This window comes from Diabrotica virgifera, chromosome 6, assembly GCF_917563875.1.
Source record: "Diabrotica virgifera virgifera chromosome 6, PGI_DIABVI_V3a".
NCBI classification, from domain to species: domain Eukaryota; kingdom Metazoa; phylum Arthropoda; class Insecta; order Coleoptera; family Chrysomelidae; genus Diabrotica; species Diabrotica virgifera.
In genome coordinates, this window is record NC_065448.1 from 147,808,546 (window position 1) to 147,836,159 (window position 27,614).

The 27,614-nt window shown below is 34.9% G+C and overlaps 1 protein-coding gene across 7 annotated transcripts in view; it reads left to right on the forward strand.

The window, feature by feature from the left end:
* LOC114339223 (epidermal growth factor receptor substrate 15-like 1) overlaps window positions 1-27,614 on the forward strand; it is a 190,712-nt gene that overhangs the window by 49,301 nt on the left and 113,797 nt on the right. For all 7 annotated transcript variants that reach the window (XM_050654104.1, XM_050654107.1, XM_050654105.1 and 4 more), the window contains exon 4: window positions 24,376-24,546. In XM_050654104.1, the coding sequence (XP_050510061.1) occupies window positions 24,376-24,546 (171 nt within the window). The remainder of the gene's footprint in view (window positions 1-24,375; window positions 24,547-27,614) is intronic.

Below are 27,614 nucleotides of genomic sequence, written 5' to 3' on the forward strand. Positions count from 1 at the left end.
TTCAATAATCATTTTGAAATTTTATGTTTCAGTATCTCTATTAGTCCCAATCGCTGCAGCAGTGGACCTATGCTTTTATTTTCACGGTGCCAGTAGGTGGCGCATAAATCGTTTAATTTTCAATATTTTTTTATAAAAATTGTTTTAAATATACTTCTTTTTATAGTAAATGCTCACGCAAATTTTTAAAACAATTGGTATAGTACTTTTTATTTTAGAAATTCTCAAAAAAAGTATATGAATTTCGTACTTTTACACTAGGATAGTTAAGTTCAGTTGGAATTTTTATTAATAATTCTGCCCTTAAAAAAGTTGCGTTAAATAATTCCTGGTATAAACCTTGTAACTAGCGGCCTCTATGAGAGTCAGATATAAAAACAAATTCATGGGATGTATCAGCGGGTCGCGCATGTTTTCCCAACTGTCATCAATACGACTAACTTCACGCGTACCTATGATACGAGAATTATAAAAAAAATATGCATTGAAATCTAGGACTTCGATTTTTGACCCTTCGCTTCGTTATCGATCATTCGCTATCTGTACACTAAACGGATACGAAGCGAATACGTTCGATAACGAAGCGAAGGGTCAAAAATCGAGGTTGTGATCCCGTAATTTTTTGAGCGTTATAAAATGAGTACAAAGACATACATATTTATTTTTTTTTTTTTTGTAATTACAGCTTCAATTTACCGTACACTTCTCGTAGATTCTGCCGAGTCGTGTTGAGGAAACCTGGCGTGCCCGTATAAGCTTACAAAAGATATTTGTATAAAATTACATTACAATGTTGCCAGTAGTTTCGGCAAAATCGTAAAAAATGTGTAAATTTTTTTCTTCAACGCTCTTTTATCTTGAAAACAGATGGAGCTACAAACATTTTTTACCAAGCAAACTCCAATTATTTTTCAGTTTTTTACCTATCCGGAAGACGGCGTTACCTTTTTTGAAACACCGTTAATATAGTTGTTCCATTTTAACTTTGTCCATGCGTCACGACTATTTTTCAAACGAATTAAATCAAAACATAAAGTGAAACGTACGCCGATGTGTATAGTACCTATGTAGTATAAAGTATACAAAATATATATACACATCGACGTTCGTTTCACTTTATGTTTTGACTTAAATTATTTGAAAATGAATCGTGACTCATGGGAAAAGGTAGAGTGGACGAACAATATGTATCCTCACTTGTTATATAGCCCCTCGTCATTTTTTATTCGAACAGCTAGCACCATATTTAATTTCTATTTTGTATGTCTGTATGACATATGATACATATCTTCTATTCTCAAAAAAGGTAATTAGTGACTGTAACTCATATTCTACAATAAAACATTGATGTTTTTTCAACGACAAGTACCTGCTCATTTACAATAATAGCAATAATTATTTTTCAATATACATACTTAATTAAAGTCATGAATTAAACGTATACGTTTAAGGGTAATTTATATAAACCTGTCATATCGTTAAGAATGTAACTGGAATGTGGATATGTCGAGCACTATAAATAGTAGTATGGGTTATTGATTAACCTTTTCTATTAATATATTCATCTTATTCACTGCTATAATGGATAAAACTCAGTATCGGAACAAAATATTTTTAGCGTTAGCAAATGGTCAGTTGCAAATACTTTTCTGAAAAGAGCTTGTACTAATCCCAGCTTGGTCTCTGCTGCCCTTGAACCTCAAATTTTATCGTTCAGGCTGATGATAAATTTTTTAATGGTTACTTATTTAAGTAGAGAATATTACAAATTGCTGTTGGGCGATAGTTTTTCAGGTCTTATCTATGACATTCTATTATGTAGCTTTTATCGTAGATTGGGTGAGACATGGTTACACAATTTCCCCAAAACTTTTCAATCAGGCTCTCGAAGATATTTTTAAAAGATTAGAATGGGAAGAAAAACGTAATCGAGAAACATTGCATTCAACTTCATATATTTAATTTATAAATAACTTTGAAAAACTCCTGATACAAGAATAGAAAAACCGCTAAACGCCGTAAAAATGAGTGGCGCATACAATATTCCAGCTACAAAAAAGCTGATATGAATATTATGTGGCGCGAAAATATATTTTCATTTTGATGCAAAACAAAATTCTAGTTTTATTTTAAAAGATTTTTCCATATTTGTTAAATTTGAAGTAAACGCGCCACAAAAGAGTTTCCAAATTCAAACTGTATCAAAATTACTCTTTTGTGGCGCGTTTTACTTCAAATTGAGCAAATATTATGGAAAAATCTTTTAAACTAGAATTTTTTTTGCATCAAAATGAAAATACATTTTCGCGCCACGTAATATTGTATGCGCCAATCATTTTTACGACGTTTAGCGGTTTTTCTATTCTTGTAATATACCTACACTAATTTAAATCTGAAAGTTTCCTTATTAGAACCTTTCTCTGTTAACATCCTAAATCTCTGCCTTCCACAATTTAGAAGGAATGGAGACGACGAATGTAGAAAACGGAAAGGATTCTAGAATATGCAATCACATTCCGTTTTCATTCGCCTAGGAAAAGGTACGAAAAAAGGTTCTTAGTAATTACTCACAATCTGAGTAAAGATAGAAGTGAATTAAAAGACAATTTATGCTTCATTTCGATACAGAGGCAAGGCATAATCTACAGACATCTGTTTCTGTTATGAACTTCATCAGTGCAGATGCTTGCCCGCCTCTGAATTAAAACGAAACGAGATTGTCTTTTTAAGGGGAATTTCAATTTTAATTATGCTAATGTTTAAATTACTGAATAGAAAATTTAATTACCTTTCAAATGAAGTAGCACACGACCCCTAATCTCATTTAAAAAAATCATCGATTACTTCATCACGCCTAGAGGGATGAAGTCACTAGTATGATATACAGGGTGTTTGGTAAAGAATGGGCCATAGCTTAACCTTAGATTCCTGAGGTTAAAATAGGTCGATTTAAGCTAACTTACCTTAGTACAAAAGTTGATAACCGAAGTACAGGGAGTCAAAGTTAAACTTTTATTTTATTTATTTTTAAATATTTCCTGACAGGCACGGGACCACAACACGAAATTTGGTAAGTGGTGCTGGTACTGTACATCCTACTAAATTATGTTAAACAAACATTTCTGGTTACTACCAGAGGCGTACGACGGGGGAACGTGAATGGTTGACCCTTCCCAAATTCTACGCCACTGGCAGAATTGCTATTTTAGTGCAATTTTTTGATTCTCCAATACTTTCTATGTAACTCCGCCTGTGGTGAAAAATGGGTGGATCGAGTAGCTCAGGAGTCACCATTGCCGGTCCTAAGCCCGGATGAAGGAGAAAGGTTGGGCAGTGAAAAAAACACACTGTTACGAAACCTGAACATTTGCCTCGGAATACAGGACGGAACTTTCGGAAACGACTCAAGCCACGAAACATGGACTATGCATTTGGAAACTGGAATGTGAGGACGCTGAATAGACCAGGAGCTCAAACCGCACTTCTGCAAGAACTAAAAAGATATAAGCTCATGATTACTGCTCTTCAGGAGACAAGATGGCTGGGGAAAGGTGTCGGGGACACTAAAACGCACACAATTCTATATAGTGGGAAGGAACAAGGAAACAAAGAATGTGGAGTCGCATTTGTGGTGGATAATGATTTTAAGTCAAAAATCATCGACTTCCAGGCAGTCAGTGAAAGGATATGCAAGTTGAGAATTTGCACCCACTTCTTCAACCTAACAATGATAAACATTCACTGTCCAACAGAAGATCAGGAGCAACATACAAAGGAAAGCTTTTACTAACAGCTGGAGATAGTATATGATAATGCGCCAAAAAATGACATCAAGATTATAATGGGTGATATGAATGCTAAAATAGGCAATGAACCGCAGTTCTATGGCACAATAGGAAAACACTCTCTGCACAATAAAACAAGCGAGAATGGGGAGTTTTTGATAAATCTTGCCACCAGTAAAAACATGGTTATAAGTTCCACATGCTTCCCACATAAAGACATACACAAAATGACATGGATTTCACCAGATGGAACCACAACCAATCAAATTGACCATGTGCTGATAGACAAAAGGGCAGCCAGTAGTATTTCCGATGTGAGAACACGACGAGGAGCATGCTGTGGATCAGACCATCTTTTAGTACAAACCAAATTTAGATGCAGAATTAACAGGGAAAGAAACGAAAGACAACAAAGAACAAACTGGACCTGGAAAAACTGAAGATTCAGGAATGTAAAGAGAAGTTCGAACAAGAAGTCGCAAATGAGTTAAGGACGCTAGAACTGCACTCCATAGAGGGCAAATGGACTAATATCAAAACAGCAGTACTGACAGCAGCAGCGTCCACCCTGGGAAACAAGAAAAAGGAGAGAAGAGCAGCATGGTTTGATGACGAGTACAGACAAGCAATAGAGGAAAGAAATGAAGCACACAAAATGTACATAACAAGAAGAACACGGGAAAGACGAACATTATTTGAAGTCGCAAGACGGAAAGCAGACAAGACATGTAGAAATAAAAACAGAGCCTATGAAAATGGACAAATAGAAAAAATGGAGGAAAATTTCAAAAACAACGAAATTAGAGGGGCTTACGAATACCTAAAAAAGATAAAAAGTGGGTATAAACCTCAAACAAGTCTATGTAAAGATGAAAGTGGGCAAATAATCAGTGACCAACAGAAAGTCACAGAAACCTGTAAGCATTATTTTCAGACACTACTTGGAACTCAAGTAGACATGGAAGATGAAATGGGTATGTTCTACGTAGAAGAGAATGGAGTAGAAGCTCCAACCATAGAGGAAGTTCTCGAAGCCATTAAGGCCCAGAAAAACAATAAAGCTCCGGGAGTTGACGAAATATCAGCAGAACTATATAAGGTAGGTGGCGACCACCTAGCAAGTCACATCCACGCGCTCATCAAAGACGTATGGCAAGAAGAGAAAATACCCGACGACTGGAAGAAAAGTATAGTATGCCCGATCTATAAAAAAGGAGACAAACTCCAATGCAAAAACTACCGTGGAATCTCTCTACTATGTACAGCATATAAAGTCCTCACGTATATTATAAACCAGCGGCTCCAACCACTAGCAGAAAATATTATTGGAGAGTATCAGACGGGCTTCCGACGGGGAAGATCGACACTGGATCAAATAGTTACAGTCAAACAGATCTTGAGCAAAGCATGGGAACACGATGTTGATGTTCACAACGTGTTTGTAGACTTCAAACAGGCATACGACTCAGTCAAAAGGAACAAACTATACTATATATTGGCTGAATTGGCAATACCACACAAGCTAATAAGACTCATTAAAGCCACAAAGGATGAAACTCAGGCATGTGTACGAATACAAAACCACCGGACAGACTTTTTCAACATTTCGCAGGGACTAAAGCAGGGAGATGGGCTGGCTCCAACATTGTTTAACCTGGCACTGGAGTATGCGGTTAGGCAAATGCAAACTGGACGAGGAAATCTACTGACCAACCGAACGGTTCAACTGGCCGCTTATGCTGATGATATTAATATTATGAGTAGAACATCAACAGCAAAAATGCTAGGTCTGGAAATTAACACAGAAAAAACAAAGATAATGACTCGGACGAGAAGAAATATAATCCCAGAAAAAATATTATACATGAAGATGACATTGAAACGGTTGAAAAGTTTACATACCTGGGAGTAGAAATATATGCCGACAGATCAGAAGATGGAGAAATACGGAAGAGAATAACGCAGGCAAACAGAGCTTATTTTGCCCTCTCCCATATATTTCGGTCTAAAAGTGTCCACCGAAATACAAAGATGAGAATCTATAAAACCTTAATTCGACCAATAACATGCTATGGCAGTGAAGCCTGGGTCCTGAAAGAAACATCCAAAAAAAAACTCGACACACTCGAAAGCAGAATACTAGGACCTGTGAGGAAAAACGGAATCTTCAGAAGTCGATACAACAACGAGCTTTATCAACTTTATAGGGAAACGCCCCTGTCAGACTTCATTAGAATACAAAGATTGCAGTGGGCCGGACATGTGATAAGAATGGGAGAGGATAGGCTACCAAAACGAGCACTGAATGCTAGAATGCAAGGAAAGAGACCGGTTGGGAAGCCACAGTAAACAGCGACGCACAAGCCCTTTTAGGAGTCCGTGTATGGAGAAGAGCAGCCACAGACAGGCAAGGGTGGAGGCAAAAAATAAAGGAGGCCAAGGCTCAATTTGGGCTGTAGTGCCGTAGAAGAAGAAGAAGAATACTTCCTATGTAAATAACATACTCTTCATTCGTAACGATAAGTAGTTTTCGAGATATTTGAAGCTAAAAACGAAGGAGCATAATACATTAATCAAAATAAGTGTGTCTTTTCATTGTTAACTTCAAACATCTCGAAAACTAATGACTTTATCTTTACGAATGAAGAGTATATTATTTGCATAGAAAGTATTGGAGAACCTAAAAATTATGCTAAAATAGCAGTTTCATCAGTGGTGTAGAATTTGGGAAGGGTCAACCATTCACTTTCCCCTGTCGTACGCCTCGGTAGTAGCCAGAAACGATTATTTAACATAATTTAGTGGGGTGTACGGTGCCTACACTTTCTGCCAAGTATGACACGGATATGTCAAATTATTTTAAAGTATTCTTTTTTTTTAATAATTTATTCTTTATTTAAAACTTTAAGAACTATGTATTCCCGGTACTATAAAACTATTTGACATATCCTTATGATACTTGGCAGAAAGTGTAGGTACTGTACACAGAGACATGTTAAGAGGATAGACTTGGCTAGGGATATGCTACTCAATGCATCGGGGTGTAACGTCGACATAGGATTGAGTGGTCTAGCCATCTTTGTCAGTCACATGCGCGGGATCGTTTGGTTAAAAGAGATAGATAGACCACCGATCGACTGTTTCCGCGTTACGCTTTTTTGGTGAGTATGCCGAGTCTACGCTTAATATGTCAATGACTATACACCCTACTAAATTATGTTAAATAATCGTTTCTAGTTAATACCAGAGGCGTACGGCAGGGGAAATTGAATGGTTGACCCTTCTCAAATGCTACGCCACTGAGGAAACTGCTATTTTAGCATGATTTTTAGATTCTAGACTTTTAGATTTCTAGATTCTAGATAATACTTTCTACGCAAATAATATAGTCTTCATTTGTAACGATAAAGTCATTAGTTTTCGAGATATTTGAAGTTAAAAATGAAAAGGCACACTTATTTTGGCTAATATGTTATGCTCCTTCGTTTTTAGCTTCAAATATCTCGAAAACTACTTATCGTTACGAATGAAGAGTATGTTATTTGCATAGAAAGTATTGGAGAATCAAAAAATTGCACTAAAATAGAAATTCCGCCAGTGGCGTAGAATTTGGAAAGGGTCAACCATTCACGTTCCCCTGTCGTACGCCTCTGGTAGTAGCCAGAAACGTTTAACATAATTTAGTAGGGTGTACAGTACCAGCACCACTTACCAAATTTCGTGTTGTTGTCCCATGCCTTTCAGGAAATATTCAAAAATAAATAAAATAAAAGTTTAACTTTGACACCCTGTATTTCGGTTATTATCAACTTTTGTACTAAGGTAAGTTAGCTTAAATCGACCTATTTTAACCTCAGAAATCTACGGTTAAGCAATGGCCCATTCTTTACCAAACACCCAGTATATGTCAAAAAATCATAACTTAAAAATAAAAATCGACCTGTTTCGGGTTTATTCCCAAGACCGCTCATTCAAATAATGAATTTATTCCTTTTGGCTTTGCCACGCTGTATAATGTCCATTTCATAGCGTCTGGCCCTCTGGCGCCTTCCAGTTCCGTCTCCAATCACGCATTCACGGCTATCGGTCCAGTCTCCTGGTCTTAGATCTCTCTCTGACATTGTCTTTTGGACTTCATCAATCCATGTTGTTTTTGGTATTCCTCGTCTTTTTCGCTGAGTTCCAATTCAATATTAACTTCGGTAGGCGATGGTCTGTCATTCTCTATACATGTCCGTACCAAATATGCTGTTATTCTGTATTTTTTCTATGATGGTGGTTGTTCTGTCTATGAATTGTAAAGAATTCTATCTAAAGAATTGAAATAATACAAACAGTAAAGAGGCAATTCAAGAAAGCTTCAGCATCTAGAACACATAATGCGAAGAGAAAGAAATCTGAGCAAAACAAGGGTTTTAGATCAATATGCATGTTTTCAATTGTCAGTAAATAAATGTGTTTTAAAAAGCACGTTGACTCCTTTGAGTCACAATTAAAATTGTGACTGGCAGTTCAAGGCAAGATTTAAGTGAGTTCAAATAATTATCCATTAACCCAGTTAAAATCGTTTATATTGTTATGATTTAGATTTATATTAATAAAAACACGTTTGTCAACTAATACATACTTTGCTTTACATGTATACAGTTGTTCCAATGGATCTTTGCACAAACGTAATGATTCATTTGCAAACAAGTTAAATCAAAACAATAAGTGAAACGAACGTCGGCATTTGTACTGTCAATGAAATTATTAGGAAACAACTATTATTCTGGTGGACGTATTTTATAAAGTTATTTTATTGAAGTGTTTGATCTTTTCTCTGCAACTAAGCTGTTGTTCTGAAGAGAGCAACAGTTAGGGTAAGAACAGAACAAGTAGGTCGAGGTGGAGGTGTAGGTCGCGGTGGATGCTATTAGTTAAGTCGCGGTCGATGTCGACAGCACATAGCAAGGCGGTCACCTGCGCTGTCAGTCGAGCTAGAACCACTATCAAGTGAAGTAGTTTAATGAAATTTGAATGACAAAAAGACTGTGCTTTTGCGATGTTGCGTCAGTCAAGTGATGTTAGTGATGAAATGTCAGCTGTAAATAATCAGATCCTCCTTCATATTTCAAAAATTTACTGAATTTAATTACTTTAGAAATTCAAAAATAAACTGAATACAAAAAAGGGATTATATAAAAAGTATCAACCCAGATAGCGCAGGTAATGACAACTTGGCTTCGAACGGACCAATCACAGGGAAGCATCCTTGTAGGCCGCGCAGTAGACATCAATGTAAAACAAACTCATTTTATTTTCAAAAGCATCGATGTAAACCTCCTGGGCCTCGATTTTTGACCCTTCGCTTCGTTATCGAACGTATTCGCTTCGTATACTAAACAGATACGAAACGAATACGTTCGATAACGAAGCGAAGGGTCAAAAATCAAGGCCCTGGATGGCATCGCGCTAAACCTCCACCGCGACTTACCTGCTCTGTTCTCTTCCATTCACTAAAATGTGTTTGTTTTACATGAATATCGACATCGACCGCGACCTCTACCTCCACCGCGACCCACTTGTTCTGTTCTTACCCTTAGTCGTTCGAACAATAATTATATTTGACAATAAAAATTACAGCGAAATGTACAAAGACTAAAAGTTTAAATAATATGAAAAACTATTTTTAAACACAAGAAATGCGCCACTGTCACTAAAAATGATAAAAGTCAAAATTTTTGTAAATAATGTATCAAACACATGCCGTATCGCTTATCCTTGTTTAACGTTTGTGATTTCTAAGGACAAGCGGCTTAATTGTGCGATACTAGTTTTTGTGAGTAAAAAAAGAGACCTAAGAAAATAATTCATGAATAATTTCATGCATGTGCAAATGTCCATTGGAAGAACTGTATCTACACCAGAGGTTCTCAATCTGTGGTACATGTACCACTGGTGGTACATATCATTATTTGCGGTGGTACACAAAACACAAAAAAATTAAAATAGTAGTACTTAGTTTAGTAAGTCTTGATAATAAAGGGTAATTCAGTGAAATGGTACGATTTGACAGCGCTGCTGATGATAAAATAGAGGAGCCGCGGGCTTGCGACGTAAACGTTGTGAATCTAGAGAGTGGAAAGTTTAATTATCATGGAAGCGTGGTCTTTTGAAAAACGCGCAGTTGCTGTGAAAGCTTATAACAAAAATGGTGAAATTTTTGTGCGTGTGTAACGAGCATTTCGTTTACACTACCATTTGCCGCCCCGTTCATAAGACCAAGTTACAACACTTGGGTTAGGAACTTTGAAAGTAGTGGTTCAATATCACAGAAAAAAACTGGCAGTGTCAGATCTGCTTGCACACCACAGAATATTGAAGCGGTGCCAAATTCATTATACGCGAGTGGTCGAAGATCCCTGCGACGACTCGCATGTAATGAATTTGGCACCGTTTCAATATTCTGTGGTGTGCGAGCAGTTCTGACATGCCCCTCTTTTCTGTGATATTGAGCCACTACTTTCAAAGTTCCTAAACCAAGTCCTAATAGCCCTGTTAGACGGAAATGCAGCGTGGGGCGGCAAATGGTAGTGTAAACGAAATGCTTGTTGTACAATCAGAAAACTTCCACCATTTTTGTAATAAGCTTTTACAGCAAATGCGCGCTGTTGACAAGATCACGCCTCCATGATAACTAAACTTCCACTATCTAGATTCACAACGTTAACGTTGCAAGATTGTACAATCACCTTGTACAATCTAAAAATATGGGTGGTACCAAAAATAATAAAAATAACTGTAGGTGGTACATGATTCAAAAAGGTTGAGAACCGCTGATCTACACTGTTATAGCTCATTTAAATATTCTGCTACAACTACATCAAAGGTGAAAACATACCAGAAAATTGGAAAAAAGGATAACCCCAATAACACAAAAAGGGTAACAAGGAAGACTGCAAGAACTATCGCTGTATTACTGTAACCAGCACCTTTGGCAGATTATATGGAAAACCTTTAAAAATTATAATAGAAAATGAATATATGTACCTTTAGAGATCAAACAACTAGCAGGATTCCGAGCAGGAAGATCCTGCATCGACTACATCTTCATGCTCAACCACTCAACGAAAAAAAGTAGCCATGGACAGAGAAATACATTATCTAAAACATGAAGGGTACAGGGGAAGAAGGCGGTAGTCCATTTAGATTTTTCTCGTGCAAGCTGATAGTTAAAATTTATTAACTTATTATAAAGTCAATATAATATAATATAATATAAAGTCTTAGTAATTATTATTTTATTATTATTCTTTAAATTTGACTGATTATTTTTATTTAAATTTGACTTTATAATAAGTTAATAAACCTTAACTTACAGCTTGCTCGAGAAAAATCCAATTGGACTACCGCCGTTCTTTCCCTGTACCATTCATATGATACCGTACCATCGTGTAAATTATGGCAAGTCCTGGAAAAATCCCCTATTAATATAACTTTAATAAAAGCGGTGCAACAATTCTATAACAACATCCAAGCAAAAGTAAAAATCAACAACAGATTATCCGATAGCTTCATGGTGAATAAAGGACTACGACAGGGATGAAGCTTATCGCCAACACTGTTTAAAATCTATATAAATGAGGTCTTGAATAAGTTGCGGAAATCATGTTCTGGCATGGGTATACAGCTAAACGACGACTTAACACTATACACACTGCATTTTGCTGACGATTAGGTGGTGATTGCCCAGGATAACGATGATGTAATATTTATGACAAACCGGCTGTTTCGAGAATACAAAAAATGGTGCCCGTGCATCAATATAGAGAAAACTAAATATATGTGTATAGGAGGACAGAAAAGTTACAACTAGAGGATGATATGGTTATCGAGCCAAGCTCTGTTTATGTATACCTTGGAACGAATATCCAACAAAGTTGAAGGAAAGAACTCGAAATAGAGGAAAGAATTATGAAAGGAAAGAAAGTAATAGGAGCTTTTAAACTCACTACTTTGGTCAAAAACCGTATCAAAGAATAGAAAATGCAGCTATATAATAGTATCTTTAAAAATGTGGTACTGTATGGATGCGAAACCTGGCAACTGAATAAGCAAACAGAACAGAAGTTGCTCGCACTGAGTCTCTCGCATATCTAGAGTCTCATACTAACATAACGAATGAACGAGTACGAGATATTATAATGTTGCAATTTATTCTAGATGGGTTCAGGGATTAAGAGAATTGTTACTCTGTTTTAAAAAGTTTATTAAAATTCCTAATAAACTAAAGTACAAAAAAATAAATCTTCCAAAATTCAAACGTGACAAAAATAATGACAAAACTTCTAATTGACAAAAATACTTAACTGTCAGATCCATTAGTAGTCTGACTTACTAACTTACGCCTATGCTAAGGTGATTCATAACAATAAATAGAAAACCAAACATAATAGAAGAAATCCAAGAAAACAACTTTGTTGATATATTAAAGTTAATAATGGAATGCCAACTAGAGATTGCAATTGCTGGATCCAGCATCCGGCTGGATCCAGCGCTTTTTTTACATGCTGGATCCAGCAAACCGTGCTGAATCCAGCAGCGCGGATCCGCAAACGTGTCAAATTCGAAATAAGTTACTTAATGTCTTCTTTAGCCTCTTTATTCAAAGCCATGAGTCAACCACTTGCCATTCTATTGCGCTAGCAGTAGCTCAGTATGCTGGAGAGTTTCTATAGCCTAAAAGTCTGCACCGATATAGCGTTGATAGGCATTGATTCTGCGATAATATTCTCTGCTGGCGAGTGGTCAATATATAATCAATGAATTGATCGCCACACTTTAACCGATCAAACTGGCTGTAAAAGCTTTTTGCAGAAGAGAGTTCACTTCGATAACGGCCGACACAACAATGAAAATTGTCAAACTAAAACTAATAGACGGAGAGCTAGAGCCGAAAAATCATCGTCATAAGTAATATGGAGTTTTTCCTGTGAAATGTGTCCATTGTATATTGACAATTATGACCCCTTTCAGGCTGACACATTAGCGGATACAGGAAGTAGCAATAAGGGATGAAAGGAGAAAGTTAGTGCAGTCATTAAAGGTTTTCACCTCCTTTTTTGTTAAACCTCCTTAGATTTGCATGAAAATTGGTGACTAGTTAGAGCATACCTCAAGAAACAAAACTGATTTGGTGCCACTTGCACTTTTACCCCGGTGGTGAATACCACCCCTTCCCGCGGGTGTTTTATTAAAAATAACCCCCCACAAATCGATAGAGGGACAAATTTTAAGTAAAATTTGTTATATCATGTTATTAAAATAAATCAATACTTTTTGAGTTATTAAAGATCAAAGATTTGTCTATTTAAGAGCATATGCGTGAAGTTACGGATGATAAAAAGAACATGTTAATAATTGTTTGTCAGTAAAATATTATTTTTATATTATTTCGATATTTAATTGAATTTTTTTTTCATTATAAACTGAATATGTCCAGAAACTGGGAGTGTCCAATAATGGGTACATTTGACATATTCGAATACACTTTACAATACAATATTTTAGTAACATACAATTAATGAATTAATTAATATTTTCTTTTTATCATCCATAACTTCACGCATGTGCTCTTAAACAGACAAATCTTTGATCTTTAATAACTCAAAAAGTATTGAGTTATTTTAATAACATGATATAACAAATTTTAGTTATAATTTGTCCCTATATCGATCTGTGGGGTTATTTTTAATAAAATCGTTTTCACCCCCGAGAAGGGGTGGTGTCCACCCCCAGGGTAAAAGTGCAAGTTGGCACCAAATCATTTTTATTTCCTGAGGTATGTTCTAACTAGTCACCAATTTTCATGCTAATCGATGGAGCTTTAACAAAATAGGAGGTGAAAACCTTAAAAGACTACACTAACTTTCCCCTTTCATCCCTTATTGCTACTTCCTGTATCCACTGAGGTGTCAGCCTGAAAGGGGTCATAATTATCAATATACAATAGACACATTTCACATGCCAAACTCCATATTACTTATGACGATGATTTTTCGACTCTAGCTCTTAGACTATAAAGGTTGTAGACAAACTAAATACCCAGGACTCTAGCCTTAGTGCCGATCCATCGGAAGCATTACGCAACAGAATCGCAGAACGGCGCCTCTCTGAAATTACAGGTACGTTAGTTTACTTACAAAATCCAAACAAGTATGACGAAGGACTAAACAATCCTAGTTATTTCCCCATGCCGAAAAAGAATGCAATGCGACAAGAGATGAAAAATTTGAGTCGTATAAATAAACAAGTGATTGTGGAACCAGTGCAAGATGACATAATGGAAGAAGATAGGCCAACTTATTTTTTTTAATAAAAATTTTTTATAATAAAAAACTCGTCCTCTAAAAAATGTCAGTTTATGAGACAGAAGGAGTAAAAGGCGATCATTTGTCCATGGTCTATGACTATTTGATGACCTTAAAACCGACCATGGGAAATGTACCGATAGAAAGGGTTGATAAATACAAATACCTAGGAACCTGGATTTCAGAGAAAAATGATCAAACAACAGAAATAAGGACCAGGATAGAAATAGCAAGAAATGCGTTTGTAAAAATGAAAACAGTTCTCTGTAACAAAGACCTTAGCTTAGAACTGAGAGTAAGAGCTTTGAGATGATACGTGTTCTCGATACTACAATATGGACTTGAAAGCTGGACATTAAAGCAAGAACACATAAATAAGCTACAGTCATTTGAAATGTGGTGTTACAGGATGCTTAGAATAGCATGGACACAGAGGAAAACGAACACGAAAGTATTGCGAGAAATGGGTAAAGAATACGAAATAATAAACACAATAAAAATAAGAAAGTTACAATATCTGGGACACGTAATGAGGGGACCGCGATATGAAAGGCTAAGACTGATAATACAGGGAAAGATAAGAGACGGAAGGAGTATAGGAAGAAGGAGAGTGTCATGGTTAAAGAATTTAAGGGACTGGTTTAGATGCAGTTCTATAGAACTCTTTAGAGCAGCGGTGGATAGAGTAAGGATAGTGATGATGATTTCCAACCTTCGATTAGGAGACGGCACTTGAAGAAGAAGAAAACCGACCAGCATAGAGGCCGAAAGGGCTTTTTCCGCAACAGGCTATATTAGTCCTGTCGCCAGGGGGGGTACAACGGCCTTCTTAATTCAGATGGACTTACCCAAGTTTTTTTTATGTATTTTGGCCCGTAGAACACGAATTTTTTGGGTAACAGTTGATCCGGATGTCGATAAGATTGTTATAAACAAAGAACTTGAGGAATTACATAACAGCTATTTCTCGCAAAACAAAACATTGTTTTGTATTTTTTGGGCCATTCTAACAAAAAAATGTTCCTACAAATTTTTTCGTAAGATGCATAGTTTTCGAGATAAACGCGGTTGAACTTTCAAAAAATCAAAAAATTGCAATTTTTAAACCCAAATAACCTTTGAATAAAAAATAAAATAGCAATTCTGCTTACCGCCTTTAAAAGTTTGAGTCAAATTATATCTGTTTTGAATATTTGCATTGCTAAAAATTTATTTTTTGATTGTTAAAAAAAGCTATAAACACATAGTGTTTCCCGTGCTTAATACATGCGTTTTAATGAATGCTACGTAGAAATAGCCCCGCTTGCACTTTTACGTTCTCTATCTACTCGTTCGATTTTAAATGAGAAATCATTGAAAACATCAATCAAGCACTAGGTGTTTATAGCTTTGTTGGACAATAAAATAATAATTTCTTAGCAATACAAATAATTAAAACCGGTATAATTTGACTTGAACTTTCAAATGCGGTATAAAGAATTGCTATTTTATTTTTTAATCAAAAGTTATTCGGGTTCAAAAATTGCAATTTTTCGATTTTTTGAAAGTTCAACCGCGTTTATCTCGAAAACTATGCATCTTACGAAAAAATTTGTAGGAACATTTTTTGGTTAGAATGGCCCAAAAAATACAAAAAAATGTTTTGTTTTGCGAGAAATAGCTGTTATGTGATTCCTCAACTTCTTGGTTTATAACAATCTTATCGACATCCGGATCAACTGTTACCCAAAAAATTCGTGTTCTACAGGTCAAAATACATAAAAAAAACTTGGGTAAGTCCATCTGAATACAGGAGGCCGTTGTACCCCCCCTGGCGACAGGACTATATGTGTAGTTCTGTGCGAAGTAGGTTAGACGATAGATGACGATAGATAAAATATGTTTTTTAAGTCTCACTTTTTAGTATGTCTCATTTCCAAAAAACTAAATAATTCTTGTTCCTGTTGTTGAGAAATTTAGAATACAGACAAAAAACATTAAAATCGTGTATTTATTTTGATTCCACATTTTGCTGGATCCAGTTGGATTTAGGCCAATCTTTCAAAAATCCAGCTGGATTGAAAATGCTGTTGGATTGCAATCCCTAATGGCAACCCCTGGAAAGAAGGAAAAGGGGCAGAACGAAAACTACCTGGATAAGTGGAAACCAGAAAGCAATGTCTGAGAGAGATCTGCGACCAGGAGATTGGACGCTTGAAGGCTCAGGACGCTTTAAACCGGTGTTATTATATAGAACTATTTCATCGTTTTTGTAGTCTTTTGTATGAAATTATCGTTTTTTGTTTAATTGTGTATTGGATAATGTCAATTCCTGTTTATTTTTTGCCACATAGCAGTTTTTATCATTATCGTGTATTTTTATGATTGCGTCGTGGTTTTATGATAAACCTGTGTGCAATTGATATCAGTTATCAGCTTATAGGTGAAGCTTATCATTTAGTTATTTAGCTATACTAGTTCACATTACTAATAAGTTACTAATTTAAAAACGCTTTCGGACACATTGACACATCTAACATCGGCATCTTGAGTTTTTCTGATACGAGCAGTTGTCAGATGGCTTTCTGTTCACTTGGATCACTGTTCACTGTTGGATCGATCGCAGCCTAAATCCTGATCTAGAAGTAAGATCGAACATAGAACAGGCCAGAAAATCGTTCGAAAAAATCAAAACACTGATGTGATTCGTCTACGTCTGGTCGACTCTTGTCTATGTACCTGAAACGTGGACCCTTAAAACATCAACCGTAAATAAATTTGGGGTCTTTGAAATGTGGATTTACCGGAGAATCCTCAAAATTTCATCGACATCGGATACGATATCTGCATCGAATAGGCAAAGAACGGGAACTTCAACACACCAAAAGTTAGAAAAACATCAAATCTAGGCCACATACTGAGTCATAATAAGTACAGTGTAACCCCGATAAGTCGGCCCACGATAACCCGGACCGATTTTCATCAGTCAAACATTTTAACAATAAAAATGTATGTATATAATATTTGAGAGATAATGTGTATTTGTGTAATTTGAACTATACGATAATAAAAATGACTCATGGCACACGGCGGCAGAGCCACGTTCATTGTCTCGGATTATCGGAAACAACAGGCACCTGTAGTATTCCTTTATTTATTTCAAACTGTCTTAGCATTGTTTGAAAAAGACTAAAAGACTGTTTAAAAAATTATTTTTTAAACAATGGTCTTAGTTTTCACTGTTCTTAAATAACATAACATCGTTCCGATTGTGACTGTATTGTGTCTAGTACAGAGTCTTGTATTGTTCGCTTCCGTTTGCTTAGGTTTGCCTTTGCGTGTTTTTAGTAATTTAGATGTCAGGTACTGTGCATATACAGAGTGGGCCAAACAAAGAGTCCACCTCGATTTTTGGCAGAATTTGTTAGATTTTAAGGAAATAAAAAAACAGGTCAATTTTTGATCTAAGGGGGACACATTTTTACGGTACATACATCTGTCATTTGTCAACCTCTTCCCTTCCACTTCCCCCACCCCTTATTTTTAAATAGGGAATAGGGGTCGTGTGCTAGCTCATTTGAAAGGTTATTCAATTCTCTATTCAGTAATATCAACATTAACATAATTATTTATATAAGGTGTCCAAGAAAAAAATATTTTAATTAAATTGACACAAAAAGAAGAATGTATGTAATTTATTTAATTAAAAATACATTCTACTGCTGTCACAAAATAGAAAAAAATGTTTTTTGATAAATAGAAATTGCTTTTCGCTTAATTTCAATGTTCAAGCTGCCACCCAACTGCCTCTTGGTAGGTTGAATATTGAATTTCAGCAACAAACAATGTTTATTTACAATATTGGGACCGTGCAAGTTCGGCAAAGCGACCCCTATTTCTACGCTCTGTACTTTTATTCGCACTTTTAATTATATTGGCCAATTATATTAGTCCTGGTTACTGGATAATTGTCAAGGCCATAGTCCAAAAAAATAATAATAAGAAAAAATAAGATGCAGGTTATGTTATGCAAACGTAAAAAATTGTATGTAGTAAATAAAATTAGTTATTAAAATGCAGTACTGCAAGCAAAATACAATTAATTAAATTTACCTTTATATAATAATTGCATATCATATCGATATTGTGGAGCAATATATAATTTTTCTGCTTCAATGACAGAAGGTATGAAATATACGTCAATTTGACAATTTCAATTGACAATATGAATTATTTAAGATAGTTGCAATATTTTTCCGCGACTCGCGCACGGTCGTTTCTCGTTTCCCTTCCAAGTACTTGCACACCGCGAATACCTTTTATACATGATTTTACTGTTTTTTTTTTATTACATGGTATACAGCCAACCACAGGAAAACTTTTTCCTTGTGAATATTTATCAAATAAAATTTTTTTTCTGTTTTCTGTCCGCAGTAGAATGTATTCTGAGTTAAATAAATTACATACATTCTTCTTTTTTTGTCAATTAATTTAATTCAAAATAATTTTTCTTGGACACCCTGTGTAAATGATTATGTCAATGTTAATATTACTGAATAGAGAATTGAATAACCTTTCAAATGAGCTAGCACACGATCCCTATTCCCTATTTAAAAATAAGGGGTGGGGGAAGTGGAAGGGAGGGGGTTGATAATTGACAGATATATGTACCATAAAAATGTGTCCCCCTTAGATCAAAAATTGACCTGTTTTTTTATTTCCTTAAAATCTAATAAATACTGCCAAATATCGAGGTGGGCTCTTTTGTTTGGTCCACTCTGTATATATTTTATGTTATTTCAGTTATAACGGAGTTTATCTGTAAGTATACCGTATTTTATTAATTTTTACCATATTCTTCGGCTAACCCGGATTTTCGATAACCCGTATCGGCCGCGGTCCCGATTAATCAGAGTTATCGAGGTTCCACTGTACCAATATGCTCAACTAATAGTGAAAGGAAAGATCGAAGGAAAGAGAGGTCTAGGAAGGAAAAGACTATCGTAGCTAAGAAATACCCGACAATGGACAAAGCTAAATTTTGAAAATCTGAATACAGACAAGAGTTTGCAATTCTAGTAGCCAAAATCCATTGAGGAGACGGCACTTTAAGAAGAAGTAGTATGTATCTCTGGGAGGATATGCTGCACATGAAGAAAAAATTTAAATATTCGCACTAAATTAGTAAGGGAATACGTATATTCGGTCCCAAGAAAGATTACGCCCAATCATCATCATTCTCTTTACCTTATCCCTATGCGGGGTCGGCTTCCTTAATTGCATTTCTCCATACTCATATCAATATTAATCCCCTTTACCAACATGTCCTGCCTAATCGTCTCCCCCCACGTCTTCTTTGGTCTTCCTCTCCTACTCCTTCCAGGAATCTGCACTTCAGCAATTCTTCGTATTGGGTAATTAGCGTCTCGACGTTGAACATGACCAAACCATCTCAACCTATGCTCTCTTATTTTGGCATCAATTGGTGCCACACCTAGACTTCCCCTAATATACTCATTTTTAATTTTATCCTTTTTTGTCACTCCACTCATCCATCTAAGCATTCTCATTTCCGCCACATGCATTCGTTGTTCCTCTTTCTTTTTCACTGCCCAACATTCAGTTCCGTACATCATAGCCGGTCTTATGGCTGTTTTTTATAGAATTTTCCCAACTTCATTGGAATTTTCCTATCACACAGCACACCACTCGCTTCCTTCCACTTCATCCATCCAGCCCTAATTCTACTGCATGTATCTCCATCTATTTCTCCATTACTCTGTAATACCGATCCCAGGTACTTAAAACTATTGCTTTTTACAATCAGTTCACCATCCAAAGATACCATGTTATTTGTAGTAACTCCATCTTTAAATGAACATTGCAAATACTCTGTCTTTGTCCTACTAAGTTTTAAACCTTTTTCCTCCAGAGCTTGTCTCCACTGTTCCAGTTTTTGTTCTAAGTCTCTTTCACTATTTCCTACTAACACGACCTCATCAGCATATATTAAGCACCATGGAATGTCACCCTGTAGTTTCGCTGTTATCGCAGTTTCGCTGTTATCAAAGATTACGCCCAATATAACGAGTAAATTGGGTCCCAAACTTTGGCCCCAAACCTTTGGCTCCCAAACATCGATTAATCAGTCAAGTATTGTAAAACCCTTAGCAATTAAGATGGTTGGGACCGAATTTGCTCATTGACAAAAGGGTAGAAAGTTTTTAATTTAATCTGCTACCTGCCGGGACCCAATTTACGATCACCCATTAGTAATATGTAATTAAATAGCCATGCCGAAATTTCTACAGAAAACATATGCAGTATGATGCAAAAGTTCATTGTTTCAGAACATACTACTTTTAAAAAAATCTTAAAACACGTCAATTTTAATTTTTGAATGGCCATCCATAATAACCAATAATGGCCAATAACGTAATATCCAACACATGTATAGAAATTAATGGTCAATCAAAAATTAAAATAGGCGTGTTTTAGGATTTTTTAAAAGTCTTTTTCTGAAATACTGAATTTATTTCATACTTTTGTATCAAACTGTATGTTTGCGATTGTGATGTCGTGAATACGGATAAATTTGGACTATTTCCCTGGAGTAAATCATTTCATGTTGATAGCGTCTTTTTACTCAAGCCATAAATGATTTAGAACATGCAATGCTTCCAACTTGTTACGAAATATTTTATTAAATAGCTTTTTGTATTAGCAAGTAGGTACATATTTTGTCACAAATATAGATAGATATTCCTCAAATAATTATGCCTAATTATCTATCAACATATATATTTACATACATTTACATACATATTTTGTCACAAATATAGATTATTTTGTATATTCCTCAAATAATTATGCCTAATTATCTATCAATATTTTTCATTTCCGTATACTTTCTAGATATACTCTATATACACTAAGCATCAAAATTAACGCACCACCTTAAAATGGGACATTTTTGATGTCTCGTATTTCCTAAACCTGTTGTCCGATTTGAGTGATTTTTTAGTATGTTATAGCTTTATTCTTCAAGAATATCGATGTAATAATATTATTGCTAAACAGGTAAGTATCATTGTATACCGGGTGTAACAATGATAGAGTGTTTTTTCCTCAAAGTTTGGAACACCCTGTGGAATATTCTAGCGTATATAAAATATTGAAATTAAAACTCAACTGTAGCCTTAGGCTTTGTTAACATTTTGCTTTTCGATTCATTCGCTTATGTGGGATAATAAAAAAGTTAGGTACTTTAGCAACTAGACATGTTATTCATCAATACAGGGTGTTTCTAAATAAGTGCAACAAAGTTTAAAGGGTAATTCTGCATGAAAAAATAATGACCATTTGCTTTATAAACATATGTCAGCAAATGCTTCGTTTCGGAGATAGGGCATGTTGAATTTTTTCTTACAAACTGACGATTTATTTATTGCTCTAAAACCGGTTGAGATATGCAAATGAAATTTGGTAGGTTTTAAGAGGTAGTTATTGCGCATTTTTTGACATACAATTAAGAATTTTATATTCACCATTGGCGTACATAAGGGTCATATTACCCGTTATCTCGGAAACGAAGCATTTGCGGACATATGTTTATAAAGCAAATGGTCATTATTTTTTCATGCAGAAATACCCCTTAAACTTTGTCGCACTTATTTAGAAACACCCTGCATTGATGAAGAACGTTGCTAGTTGTTAAAGTACCTAACTTTTTTATTATCCAACATAAGCGAATAAATCAAAAAGCATTAAATTAAGAAAGCCTAAGGCTACAGTTGAGTTTTAATTTCAATATTTTATGTACGCCAGAATATTCCATTGGGTGTTCCAAACTTTGAGGAAAAACACACTATCATTGTTACACCCGGTATACAATGACACTTATCTATTTAGCAACAATATTATTACATCGATATTCTTGAAGAATAAAGCTGTAACATATTAGAAAAATCACTAAAATCGGACAACAGGTTTAGGAAATACAAGACATCAAAAATATCCCATTTTTAAGGTGGTGCATTAATTTTGATGCTTAGTGTAGCCTGATTTAAAGAAGGGGGTATTGTTTGGAATCAACATTTCAAGCTCATTTTTGTGATTTTTTTTTGAAAGTATGGTACAATTATTATTTTATTTTTAAAGTAAATATGCTTATTAAGTGTAATTCAAAGAATATTCAAAAAAATTTTCAAGGAAAAATATTGAAAAATAAGTCAACGGTGACAAATTTTTACACCTCAAAAAAATAAATTTTGCGGTGGACTTCAGAACTCGTCAGTGGATCATGTGAAATAAAAATTCAAAAAAAAAATTTTTCGCTTAAGCGTTTCTCTAGGTAACGCTGTCGAGGTTTTTTATTTTTATTAGTTTTTTAATCCCTGTTATCACTCGGAAGTCAAAAAAAAACGAAATTCTTTGTAACAAAAGCATGAAAATTAACATATTTATTATTGTTAACAAAAAATAAGCATAAAAACAAATATATTTCGACATCGTTACCTCAAGAAATGTCTCAGGAAAATCTATGCAAAATTTCAAGTGGATTGCTCAAGCAGTTTTGACAAAAAAGCGTTTTAAAGTTTTGACAACTTCGTCTTGTTGTTTGTCTATCAAATCGTAAACTAATGCACACCGGAATCGCGGAGTAATCTACAAATGAGAAGGGGAACAGATTTTGGACAGCTTGGATATTAGTGCACCCTAATGTCTGTGTAGATTTTGGCATTGGATCCGAGCATGACATGTAACACCGTTGCCGTATCCTCTATTTTTTTCATACATTACAATTTTTTGTGATATTATATTTGTGTGTGAAATGTATCATCTGTGTATTTTAGGTATGTTCTAATATGTTATGTATATATAGGTGTTTACTTGATTATTTTAAATCATTGTGAAGTTTAACTTGCTAGAAACCTTGTAATATTGTGTAATGTGTAAAAAATAAGTAGTTTTGAAACACCAATTAAGTAAAGTTTATTATGTTGTTGTTTTCACCAATTTTGAAAAAATGTGAAAACGTTGAATTATCCACGTCCGTCCGTCCGTCTGTCCGTCCGTCCGTCTTGTCTGTCTGTTTGTAAACTCAACTCCTCCGTCATTATACCAGGTAAAATGACAAATGAGGTGTCAAATGAAAGCTTATAATCCAAGGATGGTACTAAAGATGAGAAATTTAACCTAGGCTGTCTGTTCGTCTGTCCGTCCGATCGCGAATATAATTCCTTCGTCACTATACCAGGTAGAATAACAAATCAGGTGTGAAATGAAAGCTTATAAACCAAGGTTGGTACTAAAGGTGAGAAATTTGACCTAGGCTGTCTGTCCATTCTACCTGGTATAATGACGGAAGAGTTAAATTAGCAGTCGGACGGAAAGACGGACAGACAGCCTAGGTCAAATTTCTCACCTTTAGTACCATTTGGATTATAAGCTTTCATTTGATATAATGACGGAGGAGTTATATTCGCGATCAGACGGACAGACAGCCTATGTCAAATTTCTCCCATTTAGTACCATCCTTGGATTATAAGCTTTCATTTGATCCACATTTTTCATTCTACCTGGTATAGTGACGAAGGAGTTATATTCGCAGTCAGACGGACAGACAACCTATGTCTAATTTCTCACCGTTAGTACCATCCTTGGATTATAAGCTTTCATTTGACACCTCATTTGTCATTCTACCTGGTATAATGACGGAGAAGTAAACGTTCTTATAAAATTATTCTATTATTCTTGTAGGTACATTTAACATTGATTGAAATTATTGAAAGAAATAAAGAAAACAATATGGCAACACTGTGACGCACAAACATAAGATTAAGCTGTGGGTTACATAGGGTGCACTAATTCCAAGCTGTCCCAGATTTTGAACGTTTCTCACTACGCTCAAGCGTGCTGGCGCGAAACAGCGGCAAAGCTAGTGGAAGGTAGAAATACTCAACATGCTGTATCTCTGGTAATTTTATTCCGATCAATCTGAAATTTTCAGAGAGTATTTTTGAAGTTACCCACTTTCATTTAAAATTTGTTTCTCCTCTATACCTTTCAGGTGTCGGATTCATTTAAAATTAAACATTTAAAATAATTTAAAATTTAAAATAATAAAAAAAATTGAAAATTTCAGACTATATACCCCCCGCCCTTAAATAGAAATGTGTATAATATTTTTAATTTTCTTTTAATTATAATTTTCTTAACTTGTTTAATTTAAGAATTTGTGTTTTGATTTATTTTAGGGAGATGTTCCACTACCCAAACCAACAAAACCTCCACCTCCAAAGAGCCCATTGATCACAACTCTTCCGCATGCCGCAGTGGATTGGACTATAAAACCTTCTGAACGAGAAAAATATGATAAACTCTTTGATTCGTTGCAGCCAGCAAATGGGTTAATTCCTGGCAACAAGGTATATATAGCTATTTCTGATTCTAGATGTCTAATCAATAATTATTTCACACATTTCAAAAGTTTTCCAATAATTGCCTATTTAGTAAGAACAATTTAACTCTAGGTTTTAAAATCAGTTAAAGCACTTGCATCTGCTATTATATGAAATTAAATACTTGTTCAAAGGTTTAATTATTGTATTATTACTAAAAAATTGCAAAGAAAGTATAAACTGTGAGGGAATTAACAATGGAATCTTTACTGCTTAACAAGCCCCACAAGATACACCACTTTACAGCCAATGATTCCACAAAGTACTTGGTTTAAGAGTTTTATGCCTGGTTGCACCAACAGATCTTAAGCTCCAGCTTAGCTAAGCTCTACTTATAGATAGGGCCTCCTTGAGTATCACTTACGTTGCACCATAATTTTAGCTTCTTACCTTATTATCAATTATATCTATTATTATATTATGGTATTCTTATTGTAATATATTATAAATATATTATATTAATTCTTATGATATTCTCGACTTAAGCTTAAGATCTGTTGGTGCAACCGGGCATTAAAGCTCCACGTAAATATATAACAACTATAAATCGACTACGTTTTGGGCATGCTTGCTATCCAACTCATTTGTATAAAATAAATGTTATTGAAGACGATAATTGCAAACATTGCGGAAAACAGGGTGATCTTGATCATACCTTTTTTGAATGTACAGTAGAGCAGCGATAATCCTAACTAATTGGTACAGGGGTAGTTCGGATTATCGAACATATATGTTCAAAATACAAAGCTCATAAACATAGTACATATGTACATACGTTTTAGTTACAAGGAATAAAACACCTGCATAATAAACAAATATATTGTAATATGTATTTTTCTGCATAAACAAAACAAAAATTTAAACTCTAAAAAATATCTACATACATACATATTACTCGTATAGTACATAATATGTATACGTGAGAGATCAATAGATACATTACAGTAGAACCCCGATTATCCGTGTGCGGATTATCCGGGCCGCGGATTATCTGTGCTATGATTTTCCATTACTCAAATTGCATTTTTGAGGTTTTATCAAAGTAGCGTGACCGTAAATCACTCGACTTAAACCCTATACGCCGAGAAGGAGACTCATAATGAAAGATTTATTTTTTCTGTTATTAATTTATGGTAGGTACATATGTATGTATATGTTACCGTTAAAACCCGATTTCAGTTAAAACCCGAATTTACTAGGGAAAACTAGTTTTAACTATGCGCTTTAGACAATTCTAGTTTTAACTAGTCAAAACTACATTTGACTGCTAAATTCAGTTAAAACTAGAACTGCCGAACGGATTTCATTTAGAGTAATTTATACTAGTTCAAAGTAGCTTTTTTGGAATTACTGTCGAATACCAGTTAAAATTGTTGCAAGAGACAAGTCAGTATGTATTAAGTACAGCTTGTTCGGGGTAGTGTTAATGACGAAGGCGGCCGGTCGGTAGCAAAGTAGTGTGTCAAACTGTTAATTGTTTTGCATCGTTTTTATTGGTTATATTACACCACTGTGTATTATTCACCATTAGTAATAATATCGAAGATCAGATTGAGAGCAGACATATAAGAACGTGAAAAGAACGTGTTTTGGAAATGATTTTACAAATGGAACAGACAGAGAAGAAAGAAAGTCACTACAATGTTGTGACCAAAAGCATATGTTTATAATAAATTAATGGTCGAAGTACAAGATGCGGAACTGTCTGCCAAGAAAACACCATTACAAAATTGAAGACTAAGATGATTTAGAATTGTTGAAGTGGGCGAAATAAAAAAGTTAGCTTCTAAAATTGATTCCATCACATATTATGTACCTGTCGAAAATATTTTTGGCATAATTGAAGCAGCCCATGTTGCTATTTTCATGGAAATCGGGATAGGTTGAAGACTTAAACCGCCAGGAAATAGGCAAATATAACTTTTTATTGATATGATCAATACTTTTATACCAATGTCTGAAACCTGCCAACGGAAGAAGAGTAAAAATATAAAAACGAAGAGAGGTCTTGTGTCCAAACCTATATTGCATTCAGAAATGAATAGTCACTGTCAGGTAGATTTGATCGATATGCAATCACAAGAGAATCGCATATAAACCATATGCGTAACCAGGGGGTGGTTTTGGGGGTCATAAACCCCTTTTTGGATGTACTTTGAGCTCTATACGCTTAATACCATTATTATTCCATACCCCCCAGAGACCTTCAAGTAGATGAACCCCCCCCCCCGTTAGGATCATCCTGGTTACACTTCTGATATAAACTAGTCTAAATGAAATCCGTTCGCGATTTTTAGTTTTAACTGAATTTAGCAGTGAAATCTAGTTTTGACTAGTTAAAACTAGAATTGTTTAAAGCGCTTAATTAAAACTAGTTTTTCCTAGTAAATTCGGGTTTTAACTGAAATCGGGTTTTAACGGTAACATATATACGTACATATTATGTATTATATACAAGAATAAAAAACCGCTAAACGCCGTAAAAATGAGTGGCGCATAAAATATTCCAGCTACAAAAGATCTGATATGAATATTACGTGGCGCGAAAATGGATTTTCATTTGATGCAAAACAAAATTCTAGTTTTATTTTAAAAGATTTTTCCATAATATTTGCTAAATTTGAAGTAAACTCGCCACAAAAGAGTAACTTTGATACAGTTTGAATTTTGAAACTCTTTTGTGGCGCGTTTACTTCAAATTTAGCAAATATTATGGAAAAATCTTTTAAAATAAAACTAGAATTTTGTTTTGCATCAAATGAAAATCCATTTTCGCGCCACGTAATATTCATATCAGATCTTTTGTAGCTGGAATATTTTATGCGCCACTCATTTTTACGGCGTTTAGCGGTTTTTTATTCTTGTATCAGGAGTTTTTCAAAGTTATTTATAAATTAAATGTATGAAGTTGAATGCAATGTTCCTCTATTACACGTCAAGCTTTATAAATGGTCACCTTTGTTGCATTATCTCCCAAATGATCTAGTGTCCATCGAATGTACACTAGATTTTTTTTTATTCGAAATAGATTGAAA